General features: G+C 43.6%; 1 protein-coding gene across 2 annotated transcripts in view; it reads right to left on the bottom strand.

Moving 5' to 3' along the window:
- Window positions 1-3,785: 3,785 nt before the first annotated feature.
- MICOS10 (mitochondrial contact site and cristae organizing system subunit 10) overlaps window positions 3,786-18,226 on the bottom strand; it is a 29,873-nt gene continuing 15,432 nt past the window's right edge. Inside the window, exons 2-4 of one of the 2 annotated variants that reach the window (XM_003271542.4) lie at window positions 8,264-8,311; window positions 6,835-6,944; window positions 3,786-4,032 (exon numbers count right to left, since the gene is read on the bottom strand). In XM_003271542.4, coding sequence (XP_003271590.2) covers window positions 4,018-4,032; window positions 6,835-6,944; window positions 8,264-8,311 — 173 coding nt within the window. In that variant the 3' untranslated portion in view covers window positions 3,786-4,017. Of the gene's footprint in view, window positions 4,033-4,691; window positions 5,027-6,834; window positions 6,945-8,263; window positions 8,312-18,226 lie in introns of those variants that run through there. The other variant, XM_030805276.1, reaches the window with a different exon arrangement.

Raw genomic sequence — 18,226 nt, 5'->3', positions numbered from 1 at the left:
CTGGAACTCCTGGGCTCAAGCAATCCACCTGCCTCAGCCTCCCAAAGTCCTGGGGTTACAGGTGTGACCCACTGCACCCAGCCTGCAACAACCCCTTAGGTTAAGGAAACTCACCGGGGTCACCTGGCAAATAAGTGGTAGAGTAGGAACTTAGATCCAGTCCCCTGACTGCAAATCATTTACAGTCCTGCCTCCCCCTTGGTTCCTCTCTGTCAAGGCACTTGACAGCAGAACAGTGGTCACTGACTCTCACTCTTGTTCCACACAAAGGCCGCTCATTGGACGCGGGGCTTCTCCCCTGCTCCTGCCCAACTCTGTCTTTACCCCAATACCATGCTTTGGTGTCCAAGGGGAAGCGATGCTTGGAGCGCACTTAAAGAAAAAAGTGGTGATAGCTTCCAGATGAGCTTATTATTCTAAATTTAACATTCCTTTTGGTACGTAGAATTTCCACTTTCTCCCTTCCACCCCGTTTGCATTTAGGTAATTAGAAAGCATGGAACAGGAAACCATTTGTGTCTCAGTACCATTCAGGATGAAGGCTGTCCAAGCGCCATGGAGTCACATCCTTGTGGAAATACTTTGCAGAGTTTATTTGGACAGGTTCAAAAATAGTCCTTCAACAATACAATCAGATCGAACCACGACAAGTAAAATGCAATTATGGGTTGGTTACATTTAAAAAAAAATGTAAACAGTGAGGTTTGGGAAAACTAAAAGCAAAACTACATCGTCGTCTCCTCCATTCCCAACCCCTGCATTTCCTACAAGCAGGACTTCAAGATGGCATCTGCGATCTTTTGAAATGGATGAGAAGATGACACTCACTAAAGAAGACAGCTCAACAGTGTGCTCTGAGGCCATTTCTCAGAACAAAGGCATACTTCTGCATAAGGCAAATGCAGCCTGATAAAGGCTCCCCTAGTGGGTACATGGAATGCCAAAGTCATTCACCTAAATGAGCTCAAAATACATATTGTTCTGGGCCAAATTATACAGTGTCAAACTCAGACTGTATGTATTTATGTATGTTGGCAGAGCAGGCCACTTTTGGGGCGCCATAGCTTTCTCCTAGCATCCTGTGCCCTGCTGGGTTCCCATCGCTGTCTCCCCAAACCCATGAATTTCCTTGGATTTGGTTCCAGAAAGGCAGATACGAAACAAAGTCAGTTGCACAAGCCCAGAAGGGAACAGGGCCCCAGAGGACTTGAATTTCTAATGAAACTTAAAAGTAACACAGAATGTATGCCTTTGCCAACAAGCCGGGACTTTCTGAAGGTTGATCTGAGATGGGGGCAGGGACTGGGGACAAGATCAAGTGTGCTTTGGGCCAGCCTCCGCTAAGGGCAACAAGGTGGGAATACAAAGCTCTCTAGAACTAAAGCAACTGGCCAGTGCTTCCTGTGGCCTCTGTCCAGAACTATTCTCTCAGACAGCTGACCCCTTTCTCAGAGCACTTCAGTGGTGCTTCCAAGGTGCCAAAGGGATCCATCCAAATAAATGCCTAAAACCTAACAGCTAATGAGATAGAGAACTTTCATTCCAATGTCCTTCTCCACTCCCTATTTTTCTAATGTGTCTAGGGAATTTGTGGCTACCTTGTGTTTTGTCTTTTTTGGAAGGGGGCATGTTATTCTTCTCTCAGCCTGAATGAGGATGGGAAAATGACAGAAAAATTGGGGAAGGAAAATGCTTTTTTTTTTTTTGAGACAGATTCTCGCTCTGTCGCCAGGCTGGAGTGCAGTGGTGTGATCTCAGCTCACCGCAACCTCTGCTTCCCGGGTTCAAATGATTCTCCTGCCTCAACCTCCTGAGTAGCTGGGACTACAGGTGCGCACCACCATGCCTGGCTGATTTTTATATTTTTAGTAGAGATAGGGTTTTACCATGTTGGCCAGGATGGTCTTGATCTCTTGACCTCATGATCCACCCGCCTCGGCCTCCCAAAGTGCTGGGATTACCGGCCAGGAAATTACTTTTAAAGCAACTAGGAGGCTGGGTGCGATGGTTCACGCCTGTAATCCCAGCACTTTGGGAGGCTGAGGTGGATCACCTGAGGTCGGGAATTTGAGACCAGCATGACCAAGGAGAAACACAGTCTCTACTAAAAATACAAAATTAGCCAGGTGTGGTGGTGCATGCCTGTAATCCCAGCTACTTGGGAGGCAGGAGAATCGCTTGAACCCAGGAAGCGGAGGTTGCAGCGAGCTGAGATCACCACCATTGCACTCCAGCCTGGGCAAGAAGAGCAAAACTCCATCTCAGAAATAAATAAATAAATAAATAGGAAGAAAACAAGTGGAAGGGATGAAACAGGCTGCACATTATTTTTCTTTCAATTACATGGGTTGCCTTAATCATAGAATGAAGGAGACCAAGTGAAAAACAGCCAAGTAGCAATGACAAGCCATGGCCATGACTTCCAGTCTAGGGCTAAGCCCATCTTTGGACTTCAGATGATCCAAAGAGGAAAACAAGCCCAGAGGGCAGAGGAGCCTGGACAGTTTGTAGGGCAGAGCCTAGCAGACCTTTCTGGAAAAGGGAGTGGGGAGGCTGAGGGAGGGTATTTGCTACCCTGGATGTACTCACTATAGCACTTGTAAGAACTAAGGTCTAATCAATGTTCCAGAACTGGAGTCAGACATGAGTTGTACCCTATTGCCCAGCCTCCCCCTCCATGCCTTTCCCCTGCCCCTGCACACCCTGGCTATGCTGAACTACTTGCCATTTCCCAGCTATAATATGCATTACACGATCCTGAGCAAATACAGAGGCTACCCTCCTTCTGTCTGGGATTCCCAGTCAACTTCGGGTCTCAGTGCAGGCATTCCGTCGCCTGTGGGGCCATCCTAAGGAGACGTAGTTGCTCCTTTTCCTTTGTTCTCAGTGTACTTTGCCTACACCTCTCTTCTCCATTTAAACACTTCTTTCAGAGTTGTGTTTGCATGTCTGTCTTTCCATCAGACTCTAAGCTCCCTGAAGGCAGAAGCCTGTGTCTTTTTATCCATTTATCTCTGCTGCTTACAACAGTGTCTAGCTTACAGTAGATGATACATCAACATTTACAGGATACAGGGGCAAGTGGGATTGGGCTCTGCCTATCTTAATTCGACGATAAGGAAAAAGAAGTAAGAAAGGCTGAGCTCTGGGGTTCTGTATAGCGTCTGAAGAAATTGCTAAAATATGACTTTTGCATCTAGTATCCCTGGTTCAAGTGAAACCACAGGAACAAACTCAGAGGGGCATTAGAAATGGCCCTTTTGTCCTCAAACTTCAGCTGCTACGTGAAGATAAAATTAACCCCAAACGGGCCCCTCCGGCCAGGTGGGTATGCCATGAGCTTTCCTCTGGCCTCCAGAGCTGAAGCTTGGACTGTCTCAAACTCTATGAAGCTGTAGGACTTGACTTCAATGAAGTGGGCCATCCACACAGCCAGGATTCCTCCCCTGCTAATACAGCAGCAGTGGGACTACCTCACAGTAGGCACAGCCGAGATGTGCCCTGCCAGGTCCCCAGATGAGAATACACGAAGAGTTGCCACAGAAGGAAAGGCGCCTTAAGACATCAGTCATCTCCATCAGGCCACGCAGCAGCAATCTTCAACTTCTGATTACGAGGTGGAAGCAGTTCTGAAAACTACGCGTGAGGGGGCAAGTGGGAAGGATACCCAACAACTGGTTTCAGGGGGTTCTCAGGCTGTGAGCAGGTGGCTACAGCTGCTGGCAGTTCACACACAGTCCTCCTCATGCTCAGAGACCAAAGGTGCAGAAACAAAGGCCATGCAATGGGCTTCCTATTTTTGTTTAATTTATTTAAGACCACCTCCTTACAACTTCCAGAGAGAAAATACAAAACAAGAAACAGACTTGGTTTCAAATACATAACCAGGTGCTGGAGTTTAAAGCATTACTGATAACATTGTTACAGAAGAATGGCAGCTTACTCCAGGGCACTCAGTATTCCTGAGGAATAAACATGATTTCTCTTGTCCTCCCGCTGGGATGTTCTCAGGTGAAGTCACTGCTCCTGCTCCTGTAAAGCAAGGACATTCAGCTTGAAACTGTGCAGATGGCATTCTGACAACCCTCTCTAATTGCTGCATCAGGTCAGACCCAAAGGGCCAGAGGCCAAAACCTGATCACACTGTTTACATTAAAACTGTCTCACAACAGGACTATGTACACCCTACCCAGGCTCCTAAGAGTGCCCCCCAGCCCCAATCTTACAGGGAGGAGAGTGGGAAACGAGTGGAACAGGGCCAAACCATCATGACCTGGTAACGATTCCTAAAACCTGTCGCAGGCGTCCCAGGGGAGTGGGGAGAGCATGGTTCTAATCAGCCTACGAACTACATGGCCTTGCCAAGTTTCTCAACCCCTGTAAGAGTCTGCTTTCTCATCAGCTGAATGAGGATACTAACATCTCTCACAAATCCACTGGCAGGTCTAGAGGGAAAGATTATTAAAGATAAAGCACCCAGGATGGTCTTGGGAGCAGATCGGGCCCTCAGGAGGCAGTTGTCACAATAGGACTATACTGAATAAGCCCAAGTTGGGATTTTGCTCCATTTTTCAGGGAATGGAGGATGACAACATCGAGGCACAGACTCAAGTTCAGATAAAGTTACAAGGCCATTTTGGAGCAGGACACACAAATGTAAAAAATGGAACAATATTTTCCACAGGAACTCCCAGTCATTAAATACATAATATGCATATAATCACCCCTGAGCCATTATCCCTGACAACTCAGTTTGGAACAATGGAAATGTTTTAAGCAAAAGACCTGAAGCTTCTCTCTCTGCTCCTTTCAGTTCTCCCCACAATCAGTGCTGGTGCCAGGAAAGCGAGGAGCCAGGGAGTGGTGGAAAAGGCCGGCTGCCGGCTTCAGTGCCACGCAGCTGTGCCTCTTCCTGCATGGTCCCTGTGATGACCTCACTCTTGCTGTGGCGCAGAGATGGCTCCCCTACTCCCATCTCTCCAGCAGACATGGGCTGGCTGCAGGCAGCTGACGGTTTGAGCAGGTTCTAAAATGGCAGGTGTAGGGCCGTGGCGGGATACTGCTACTTCTGATTTGGTGGCCCTTGTGGCCACAGCTCCTGACATGCATTTGTACCACATTTTCCACTCTACTTGTTATTACAGTGGAACAATGGACAAGTCAACCACCCTTTTTGGGCTGGCCTCATCTATAATAACCAATGTTTTTATATATTTCGCACTTCATAAAAACATTTTGTGTCTAAATCTCACAACAACACCATAGGTAGAAATTATTACCCTCATTTTATGGAGGAAAATGGAAGCTCAGAAGTGAAACAAGATCACACAGGAAGCAAGTGATGGGCTTGCACCCAGGTCTCCTGGCTTCTGTGCCCTTTCCACTAGCCCCACTGCTGCCCCGTTCACAGTGATTCTAGCCCAAGAGTAACCTGGAAAGCTGAGGCTTCTGTGCATGCAGGGAATGTGAACTGTTCACTGAAAATTGTGCTGCTACAAAGGTTATGCCTTAGTAAGCCTGAGGCCATCAGCACTTATCTCTAATAGAATAATTTACCTCATTCATTCATTTTACATTTATTTGAGTGCCTATTTTGTTTCAGGCCCTGGGAATACAAAATAAGTGCCACCTCTGTCCTTGGGCACCCAGCATCCAATGTTCCTGTCACTTAAACCCCACAGTAACTAATCATCAAGTAAGGAAAAGACTGCTACACACGAAGCCCTGAGGAAGCCTGCTGCCCTCTTCCCTTTGGAGGCGTGGGTAAGAAGTTTCCAGCTTGTGTGCAGCATTAAAAATCCACCTGAAGGCCAGGCGCGGTGGCTCATACCTACAATCCCAGCACTTTGGGAGGCCAAGACAGGTGGATCACCTGAGGTCAGGAGTTTGAGACCAGCCTGGCCAACATGGTGAAACCCCACCTCTACTAAAAATACAAAAATTAGCCAGGCATGAGTGGCTCGTGCCTGTAATCCCAGCTACTCGGGAGGCTGAGGCAGGAGAATTGCTTGAACCCAGGAGGCGGAGGTCACAGTGAGCCAAGATTGTGCCACTGCACTCCAACCTTGGTGGCAGAGTGATACTCTATCCCCACAAAATAAATTAAAAAATAAAATAAAATAAAAATAAAAATCCACCTGAAGACAGGACTTCAGCAGAATTATGTGAGACTTACAGTCCAGACTGCCTTCTTCAATTAAAAAGCAGAACCATAGCCTGGCCAATATGGTGAATCTCCGTCTCTACTAAAATACAAAAATTAGCTAGGCGTGGTGGCAGCCACCTGTAATCCCAGCTACTCGGGAAGCTGAGGCAGGTGAACCACTTGAACCCAGGAGGCGGAGGTTGCAGTGAGCCGAGATGGCACCACTGCACTCCAGCCTGGGCGACAAAGCAAGACTCCGTCTCAAAAACGTAAAACAAATTAATAAAAAGCAGAATCATGGCTGAGTCCCAGAAGTCTTTGGGTTTAGCTTAAGTATATGTGAGATGTTTACAGGGCACTCTGGGCTCTTAAACGAAAAGTGCTACTTACAGATAGTTAACACAATCTACCTTACCATTGATGATAAACGTTCAAGCAGGCTCCTTAATTCCAATCGGCTAGCACATGAGTATATATCTGAACGCACATATGCATCTGAAGGCACAGGGGAGACTTTAGCACCAAAGCAGTGATGACATCACTGAAGGCCAAAGAGCAATTAGTATCTGAGAGTGGTGCCACAATGACACACATGGTTTACTCATTACAAACAGTCTACAGAATTCTTCAGGGGCTCAGGAGAAATCTTTTTCTTCTGAAGGAAAGAGAAATATATATTCTGTACATACTTTGACATATTTTCCGTGTAGAAGATATGGAGCCTGGAAATCATGCTGACAGTTGGAATAAGCCATTCCTAATCCCATGCCAGAACCGAAGGCTAATGGCCACATTCTTCCTAGTGAGCAAAAAAGGGAAAATCCCAATAGGGAATTATTAAGAGAAGATAAAGCTCCCCATCCTCTTAAATACATTTACTTAGGGTTCAATAAATATTCAACATGCATCATACTAATGACTATAATAACCATACATTTTTATCAATGTTTCACAATGGCCCCAAAAAAGAGGTGTAAATTAGTGAAGTTATTAATTTAGCAAATGCTTGTTAAGTGCCTATGCTGGTAAGTTTGAGGAAAATAAGCAGTAAAGGCCGGGCACAGTGGCTCACGCCTGTAATCCCAGCACTTTGGGAGGCCTAGGCGGGTGGATCATGAGGTCAGGAGATCGAGACCGTCTTAGCCAACATGGTGAAACCCCGTCTCTATTAAAATACAAAAAATTAGCCGGGCATGGTGGCGCGTGCCTGTAATCCCAGCTACTCGGGAGGCTGAGGCAGGGGAATCGCTTGAACCAGGGAGGCGGAGGTTGCAGTGAGCTGAGATCGCACCACTGCACTCCAGCCTGGCGACAGAGCAAGACTCCGTCTCAAAAAAAAAAAAAAGTAGTAAAATATGAAAACAGTAGATAAACCTTTTAACTTTTCTATATCAGTTCTAATCATCTGCTCAGTTTAACTAATATCTTAGCCAGTAAGATGCATGAATTCTAAAAAGATGTAAGCATTTTATCGACATTTACATGCTTTGATTGTAGTAGTAAGTCATGGGGTTTATTTAAGCCACTCTGTAAGTGATTCTTTCATATCAGCACTATGTGTTAATTATGATTCTCTAGTCAAGTATTTCCCACTGGCTCTTCATGGAAAGAGGTCAAAAGGATCCCTCTGGCATCTATTCAGTATCCAAACTTCAGAAGTTCTTCCACAGAATGAAAAGAATATTGCCTGCCCTTTGCTTAGGAGAATTTTTGACCAAGAAGTATGTGTATTTTTGGTCTACTTGTTTCTATTACCAGCAGGATTCTCATTTTCAATTCCTCTAGAAAAAATTACAATTAATTAGAAATATCTGAGCATGTAGACTTGGCCAAATGACTCACTGGCATCAAGTACAGGCTTTTGCAATGATATCATATTTAGGATAACAGGCACCCTGCCTCAGTGCCCAGGGGAATGCTGGAGATGCCCAACCCATTTTGACCTCTTTCAAGTCCACATTCTTTATCTAATTCATTTTATAATGGGCTACCTAACCCCATAAATGGATGGGTTGGCAACCCACAAATTGATGGGTTCCAATGTGTCCTCTGGAAGTGTCCCTGCTACGTATATGTATACACTACGACACTATGTTGAAAAGACAGAATGACACTTACTTTTAAAGAAGGTAAGTGAGAAAACAATTCCTAATCCAAAACCAGTACCTACAAAGAGGGAGAAAAAACATGATAAATCTCATAGCAGTAACTTCACAAAGATAACATGAAAATTTCTTAAATGTGAACATCGTCAAACAGATTTTTTTTTCATAATTTGGTAGAAAATTAATTTTCTAATTTCTAACCGTCTTTGTCAGAGGTTTTACAGATGCCTTTGGTTCTCCTGCCCAACATGAAATAAAAACTTGACTCCCTGTTCTCTCTAGACAAGTTGCGGGGTGTGGGGCAGGGGAACAAGCCAGGAGACTGTTCTAGGGTCCACCCTCTCTACACTGCTGGTAAGTAGCCTCCAGCATCCTAGGCTCTCCTACCCACCTCAAAGAGGGATACCACAGCCAAAACATGAGATAGTGGCAACAGGACGCTCCCCTTGTCACCTCGGCACTTGGAGTGATGGCTACTTTTTGAGGAAGATAAAAAGCAGTAATCCAGAACAATTCCTAAAGGCTGCGCTATCACACAAGCCGGAATATCTAGGCAGAGGAAAAAGATGGCCCTCCAGAGCCCCAGATGAAGAAAATGACTTGCCCAAGGATATTGTTTAGTTAGCTGCGGAACAGTGATCTGGGCTCAAGTCTGCCAGACTCCAATGCTACTGTACCGCCATGTCCACATGTTGGATTCCTCTGCAGTTTCAACCCCTAAACAATTACTACCCCTCAAGGGAAATTGGAATGTCAAGATTTCTACTGCCAGTGAAATACAGCCAAAACATGACTGTGCTCCCCATACAGCTCAGAATGCTAGACAACCTGGGTAGTAACAAGTCTTCACAAAGCCGAAAGGGCCTGTTAGATTCATTCCCAGACCAATCCTACCGCACAAGTCACAGACACAAGAAGTTGACCTGGTAAGTGTGATTCAAGAACCTCAGGGACATGGAAGCCATTGATACTGATATTCCTTGGCAAGACTCTGCTGTTGCTTGGTTTATAAAATGGTACAGGGTTCAATTTTAAGGCGACTTGCCTCACTCCTTGCAGCTGGAAGATGAGTAAGACAGTAAATTGGTACTAGAAAATGAGGTAAAGGATTTGGACTAGCTTACAGATTCCAAACCAGGCAACGGAATGGGGAGATAGGCCAGTAAAAACATAATGGCTTACAATCAGAGCTTTTGCTCTTCTCCATCTGGAGGCAATTTTTTGGCAAAGAAATAAAAAGCCCCCAAGGAAAATATTTCAGCATTTTTCTTGTCCCTCTGACTCCATGCCTGTCTCTTCTATTTTCCCCTAAGGAGAAAAAGCTCTCTGATACTCAACTTTTCCTAGCAGTAGACCAAGAATGATGCCGACTCCATTGCTAACAGTACCACTCAATCAAAAAGATGAGCAATGCTTCCACATCAATCAGTATCAAGTAGAAAATCTTTAATCTCTAGAATTCAGATATATGCCCAACCACCCAGTTTTGCTCCTATTATAGGCATTTATCTGCAAGTATAAATATGAAGTAAAAATCAACAGTTCAGACCAGCAAAAAGGAGTTATCAAAGAAGGTGCTCTATGGTCTTAGTTCAACTGGGCTGCTGTATCTTCAATTCTTAAAGGTGATTTTTCCCTCATTTCTATATTTTTAAGACAAAAATTAATAAGACTATTCTCTTCAGAAAAAATAATTCAGAAAATGATTTTTAATTGCAATGTTTTACTTAAAGTTAGCTATCTCAGTTACTTAAAAGATAAACAATGGTGGAACCGCTGATGAGTTTTACAGATTCAAGTTCTCACATGCACAATTCTCTTTTAAAAGGCAACATGTTGCTTCAAAGAAGTCCCACCTGATCGGGGACACCAACTCTGCAGCTGTTTCCACTAAAGATTGGCACCTCTAGGCCAGGTTTAAACTTCATAACAATAAAACATGAAAGGTTTGTCTTACAATAAAAACAAACCAACATGGAAAAGAGAAGAGTTTTCTCTGCCTTTGGCCACTTTTTGTTGCTGTTGCATGACAAGCTCTTTTGAAGGAAAAAAGCCAAAGGAAAAAGTACAAAGCATTTTTCACCTTCCCTGGAAGCAAATATTTAACAATGAATACAGTTTATATAACTTTGCCTTCCCCAGCTTAAGCCTGTTCTCAAAAGTCCATGCTGTCTGAAATGACAAATAACCCTAAAGTAAAGAAATGCCTGATTATAGGTACACATCTTCCTCATGGCAAAGGCCAGTTGCGGGTGTGTGGTAGGGGGTGGGGAACATAACAAAGGAGCCTTCTGGAATTAACATTAGGCACAGGGCCATGCTCTGAAACCATGCCTTTTGAAGAGGAAAAAGAATTGGCACATATTCCTCTAAAATGAAATTACTCCGAATCAATCTAACCATGCAATTTAATGCATGCCTAGTGCCCAACAGAACATCATAAAACCGGCTAGTAGATAAACACACATTTTTAAGAAGAAGCAATTCCTTAACATTTCATCGGATGATATTTTAACAGTAAAAAGAACAGAGAACTCTGCGCCCATGAACTATAAATACAATACTGATCAGATACATAAAATAATAGGCCTTATCTTATGCCTAAGAGGATTTTACAACAAATTTAAAAGGAGAACAACCAATGAAGGTGCAGCAGTGTACACCTTAAGCCACCTTTTGGTAAGAAAAGGGGGAAAATGTATGTTGTTGTCCATTACAGTTATGGACAATTTCTAGTTGCTCGATGCAACTGTATTTTACATTTAGAAAAATCTTTGTTCTCACCATGCCACAGATCATAAAGCTTTACCTCACTGCAAATTATCAGAAGCAAACATAATCAGCAGGAATTAACAAGTAGGCTATATAATCTGATTGTAGTCTTGGGGCAGCAATGTATTTTGGATGTTAGCCCCTAACAGAACGAGCTGCAGTCATATATGCTCCTGTACAACCAACTTCACAAAAGTTCCAATTGCCTATGGACTTTCAATGAAGGAAGAACAACTCACTGAAGAGGAACAGAAACCGAAATTCACTTTGAAATATTTCTATAATAGATCACAGGGGAAAAAAGACTACAGACCCATTTCATCTATCAATAACTTTTGGCAATTATTAAGACCTCACTCCAGCTTACATGTAACATTTTAAACAAGGCTTCTATATTCATAAGCCTAAGGTATAGTTGTCAGTGCTACATTTTAATCTACATCTAAAAGATTAGTTAAAATAGCAAAGTAACTCCATTTTATTTTGTATAACTTACATCAAGATGCATGAGCAAAAACTTAAGTACCATATTCAACTGGCAGTTCACAAACATGAGAAGCTATAGGAATTACCAGTCTTTAAGATCCTAGAAGCCTTGTGCCAGACAACTTCTTCATTCTTACATGTCTGAAAGAAAGGATCCAATTTCTAAATAAATGCTGGATGTACTCTCCTGCTGAGTGAGTGGCGAGAGAACTGATGCTGCAGCAAGACAGGCCGGGCCCAAACCGCTGCTCCAGTCCCTACAAGTCAGCTCTCTGACCCCAGGCCAATTAGTCAACCCTACCCAGCCTCAACCTGCTCATCTGTAGAGTGAAAACAACCTTACAGGGTTGCTACATTAGAAAAATGGAAAGTCTCTAATAGTGTCTGACATGGAATTCACTAAGTGGTAGTAAGTTCTGCCACCTCCCTGATAAAAGATTTCAGAGGTGTAATACAGGCTGCGTGCAGCAGCTCATGCCTGTAATCCCAGCACGTTAGGAGGCCAAGATGGGAGGATCGCTTGAGCCTAGGAGTTTGAAACCAGCCTGGGCAACACAGTCAGACTGCATCTCCACAAAAACAAAAACAGAACAAAATAATAATAATAATAAATAAATAAAAATCGGCCAGGCATGATGGTGCATGCCTGTGCTCCCAGCTACTCAGGAGGCTTGAGTGTGAGGATCACTTTAGCCTGGGAGTTGAGGCTGCAGTGAGCCATGATCATACCACTGTACTGCAGCCTGGACAACAGAGTGAGACCTTGCCAAAAAAAAAAAAAAAAAGTGTAGTATAATACCTAATCCTTTATTAAAATACAACTCACTGGCTGCGTAGGATCACACTGTGGATAAGCCACAGCTGAAAATCAGAACCAGTTTTTTCCTACCCTTTGCACAGTTGACTGTATTTCATTGACATTAGTAATTGTTTATATGACACACCAGGCTTTGGTGTGTGTGTATGTGTATATATATACATATTTTTTTTTAATAGAGGATCCTTTCAGACTTACTGCTTAACTAGACCATTTTGCTTTAAAATGTAATCAGTATTTTCCTAGAGTTGTCTTGTGTCTAATAAAGCTGTTATTTGTGCTTTGAACATGAATTTATATCAAACTGACCTATTTATAATGGCCATGCTTCCTGTTCAACCATGTTTCTGTCAACGCTATTACAATCATCAAATGCATGTGTTATAACAGAACAAACAAGAATGTGCTTTTATAGAAAATACCCTTGGAACTGAGTTTAGTGAGAATTACATTTCCAAGACACATTCCTGATTTATGAAAGATGCTCAGGGCCCCATTAATGAGGGAAAAAATAGTTTTAAGTCAGCTTCAAACTGTGTTACTTAATCCTTTGAAGAAAAGACAGATTGTCCCAGGTGTCCACATGTAAATGCCATTCATGTGAATTAACCAGGAAAGTGCCAGACCAAGGACCCAGAGATGGTGAATTTAGTCTGTATTAATCAGCTCCTCAAAAGTCAACACTGACAAAGAGCATTTAGGAAACATACTAAGAAGGTGGCTATTTTACAAGACCTTACCCTTCCTGTGGCTATCTGGACTAGACAGAGGCTGGAACATCTGCAGGGATTTCTCGGGTGGACATCAATTACCAGGATTCCGATTAGAACAAGCAAACAAACCAGGCAACGGAAAGAAACAAAGATACGAAAGGTAAATGTGGAGTCATTACTGGCGTGCTCTGCTTCAAGAAAAGCCAAACTCAAAAAGGGGTCCTTTTAAATGAGTGTGTACAGCACTTAGTTCAACTTTCAGAATGCTGACAGCCATACAGCTTCCAAGAATGCATAAACAAGAAACATAGCTGGAGACATTTTACCAAAATATAATCAGTTAATGCACATGTGGATACAGTATGTAGGAAAATGAGAAGCAGCTCTGAAGATTAATTATTAAAGGGAAGCTGAGAAAAAAAGATACAAAATTGCGAAGTTTAGATAAACACATTAAAGACAGATCACATTTATGTGGGGTGTGCTTTGGAGGTACTAACATCTACAAAACGTCAGGCAGTGTACATTATAAAGTTTATTATGAAAACCTCATATTATGACGAAACCTTATGAAAACCTATAAAAAGAAGAATTCAAACCCAGGCTGTCTGACTCCGAGTCATGGCTCTTTCCTACACAAAGGGATAGACCTCATGGAGAGGTCAGCAGAGCAGCAAGGTGACTGTCTCTTGTTACATATGACAACAATGTGTTTTTCTGGATTTTAACACTATCCATGGTTAATTTATGACTACGTTACTCTGCAGCCCCTCAAGGAAATAGAAACCATAGATGTTTGACTTACAGGAATGGTAACAAAAACCTGAATTACTTAGAATCAATGAGAAATCCTCAACAAATCAAGCCAGAAAATACTTTCCTTTCCCCTGTGCACTGGCTGGAGATACAATGAATCCAAATGCGCTGAGGCCTATAAACTGCTGAAAAGGGTATTTCTATGGACTCCCTTTTTCCCTAACATCTCCAATATCTCCAGCTCTTCCTCATCTTTACCAGCAGTAACTGGATTCTCATCCTTGTGAAATTAGATATAAGAATCGGGGATTCATTATATCCTATTTATACATCATTATAGCTATTGTGTTGCTGCCTATTCCTATGATTCAAATAAAAAATTCAATGGAAAGTGGCCGGGTGCAGTGGCTCACACCTATAATCCCAGCACTTTGGGAGGCTGAGGCAGGCGGATCACCTGAGGTCAGGAGTTCGAGACCAGCCTGGCCAACGTGGTGAACCCCATCTCCACTAAAAATACAAAAATCAGCTGGGTGGTGGCACGCACCTGTAGTCCCACCTACTCGGGAGGCTGAGGCAGGAGAATCACTTGAACCTGGGAGGCGAACATTGCAGTAAGCAAAGATCACGCCAACTGCACTCCAGCCAGGGCGACAGACAGAGCAAGACTCCGTCTAAAAAATAAAAATTAAAAAAAAAATTCAATGGAGAAACAGTATCATTAATGTATTTCCCTTACACACACTGACTTGATCAATATTTATTAACATTTATTAAGTAAAAGGCACCGGGGAAGACTTCCTTTATCCTTGGAGAATATCAGTCCAGTATAGAGTGTTTATTCTTTAAAAAATGGAAAGTTTAGCAGGGCGTGGTGGCGCACGCCTGTAGTCCCAGCTCTACTCAGGGGCAGTGGGGGGCTGAGGTGGGAGGATCGCTTGAGCCTGGGAGGTCAAGGCTGCAGTGACCCCTGATTGTGCCACTGCACTCCAGCCTGGGCAACAAAGCGAGAGTGTGTCTTGGGGGGGAAAAAAAAGGAAAGTGTTGTACAATGATTATTCTTCAGTTTTGAGGTTCTGTGGATTTGGGGTAAGACAGGTTAAAACGATTGTGAATACTATTAGATTATTTACTAGCTGTGTGTCTCAGTCCTTGGGCAAACTATATAACTTCTCTATGTTTCAGTTTCTGCATATGGCAAAGAAGAATACTAACAGTGCCTTTCTGTAACTGGGGAATAGTGAGGATGAAACCGCATGAGATGTGTAAAACACTTGGAAGACTAGTACATTGCACATAGTAACTGTGGTTCACCTTCTTCCCCCACAGAAAAAAACATTTCAAAAACAAATCGAAAGTCCAAATATTTACTGAGCACTAAAGGGCAAGAGTACTGGCTTCAGTAAGGGTCAGAGAGAAATAAGACAGTCTCTTCCCTGGGGAGCTTGTGATCAAGAAGAGTAAGAAGTCAGAAAGAAGTCCATTTTACCCAGAAAACTGACCAAAAGCAGAACCTCAGTGCCATGAAAGGACAGTGTTCTGTGGGTCCAGAGAAGGAGGATGGGAATACATTTAGCTAGGAAGATTTTTTTTAAGTTTTCAAGAAGAAGGTGGCACCTGAGTTGTTTCAGAAAGGCAGACATTTAACAGCCAGAGTTTGTGGAGACGGGAATGCACTCCACTCAGTGGCAGAAAAGCAGGGCTGTGCGGGGAGCTGAGGAGTGGCCCAATCCAGCTGAACCATGAGGCACATCCAGGAGGACAGCAGGAGAGGAGGCTACAAAGGAATCTTGTGCCATTCTGCAGAAGGCACCAGAAGCTGGGTCTGCAGCACTTCACTGAGTCAGCAGTGGGCTTCCCTAAAGAATGTTTTCAAAGGAATAACATGACTGAAGCTCTGCTCTAGGAAGATTCTTCTAAGGTGTGTAGGATTGCTTGGAAAGGAAGAGCATTTTGCTGGCAGAATTTACAGGACTTAACAATTGATTAAGAGAGTGAGTGGTGGCTGGGTGTCGTAGCTCATGCCTGTAATCCCAGCACTCTGGGAGGCCGAGGCGGGCGGATCAAGAGGTCAGGAGATCAAGACCATCCTGGCTAACACGGTGAAACCCCCGTCTCTACTAAAAATACAAAAAAAAAAAAAGTGAGTGAGTGGTGTGTGTGTCTAAGAGAGAGAAGAGTGAATGTGTATGTGTGAAAGTGTGTGTGTGTGTGTGTAAGAGAGAGTGGGTGTGTGTGCGGGTGTGTGTGTATCTGGGCTTTTTTAATAAGGGGAGGTGAATGGGGGAAGGCTGCCAAAGAAAAAGCTGAGAACTTCTACCTGGATAATTATAAAAACAATGATGCTACTTATAACAGGCATCAGATAATCTTCTAACACTAAATTCCCTTTATCAATCTAAAATATAACTTGATTCTTGAACCCAGGAGGCAGAGGTTGCAGTGAGCTGAGATCACGCCACCACACTCCAGCCTGAGTGACAGAGCAGGACTCTGTCTCAAAAATAAATAAATAAATAAAATATAATTTAACTTGATTTATAAAAACATCTACATTGTTTTCTGGAATAGTAAATAAAGGGAATAGCATTCACTAAGCATTTATGCTCAAGAATTAAATTTTCTCATCTAATCGTCACAATAAACTTATTTTATGAGCTCCATTTTATAGAGATACTGAGGCACAGAAAGGTGAAGTCACTTGCCTCAGGTCAGACATGTGAGATGTGAGCCAGGCAGCCTGACTCCAGAGGCGTGGTGCTTCATCCCTACGCTATACTGCTCCCAGTGCAGCCTCCTCACAGACGTACGAAGCTATTATAATACATTTTAAACCCATCACAGGAAAACTAAACGTCTTCCAAACTTCTTTCTGGCCAACATTATGTGTGGGCATTTCCTTAATTATACAAACCGTGTACCTACTGTGTGCCAGGTACTATGCCGCACGCTGAGGAATGATAAGTTCCCACACTATGTTCACTGTTTCAGTGTTGGAGCCAACTGATAATCAAACCCACAAAATACAGGGTACAATGACAGAAACAGGATGTACTAGGAGCACCGAGGATACCCAAACTGTCCGGGAGGGTTAGAGAAGGAAGTGGGAGGGAAGGTGGCAAGAGATAGGAGCTACAGCAAGCTCCTTGCTGCCAAATTATCAAGTGTAAGGTAGGAGATAAAGAATGACAACCTTTTATGCCATCCATGCTAAGGATCATGGCCTCTACCCTGTAAGCAATAACGAAGCAACAGAGGGAATTAAGTAGAGAAGCTATACATCAGATGTGCACTTTATGTAGTTCACTCTGGCAGCAATGAGGACAGATCTGAAGAAGCCGCCATCAGAGGTGAAAATACCAGTTGGCTTCTGCAGCCCCAAAGCAACTGCAAGTGGGAGCTAAGGTCCAGACTTCAGACCCTTCTCGGCTCATCTGACTGGAAATGTTACCGCCTTGCATCCTGTGGTCTCTCAACAGCCCTCCCTCCACCTTTCCTGTATTCCATGATAGGCAGAAATGAAAGAGATGGTATGGAAGACAACCAGTACAGGCAAAGGCAAGGGTTTGACCAGGACTAGGAACTTCTGAGAAGGGGGAAGTGACCACACTTAACGACAATTCGTAGGTCAGGGATCCATAGGAAAGAGTATATTAAAAAGCCTCATGGACAAAGATAAACAGAAAGGCAGTCAAATATTTTTAAGTACACCCATGTTTCTGCATTTAGGATGTGTTGATACAAATGATGATATCCCAAGTCAGCATCTGAAAGGGTGCTGAAAGAATGTGCCTGAGTTTCAGGCCTTCTGAGAGCCTGCTAAAATCTGGCAAGGACAGTAAGGCCAGGAAGCAGCACCCAGCTGACATGATAGTACAGCGGCACTCTAGGGTCTTTCTTTTTTGAGACAGAGTGTCACTGTGTTGCCCAGGCTGGAGTGCAATGGAGCTATCTTGGCTCACTGCAACCTCTGTTTCCTGGGTTCAAGTGATTCTCGTGCCTCAGCCTCCCAAGTAGCTGGGATTACAGGCACATAGCCCCGCACCCAGCTAATTTTTGTATTTTTAATGGAAGTGGGGTTCCACCATGTTGGCCAGGCTGGTCTCGAATTCCTGACCTCAGGTGATCCACCTGCCTCAGCCTCCCAAAGTGCTGGGATTACAGGCATGACCCACCACGCCTGGCTAGAGTCTTTCTTAAAGGCTGCACTACTCTACCAAGCCCCATAAAAAACCTCTCCAAATCCCTAGACTTGCATACATTATAAAACCAAGAATTGGCCTGGCACGGTGGCTCACACCTACAGCACTTTGGGGGGCTGAGGCAGGCGGATCACGAGGTCAGGAGATGGAGACCATCCTGGCTAACATGGTGAAATCCCGTCTCTACTAAAAATAAAAAATAAAAAAAATTAGCCAGGCGTGGTGGCGGG

Source organism: Nomascus leucogenys, chromosome 24 (genome assembly GCF_006542625.1).
Source record: "Nomascus leucogenys isolate Asia chromosome 24, Asia_NLE_v1, whole genome shotgun sequence".
NCBI lineage: Eukaryota > Metazoa > Chordata > Mammalia > Primates > Hylobatidae > Nomascus > Nomascus leucogenys.
This window is presented reverse-complemented; position numbering and strand designations above follow the sequence as displayed.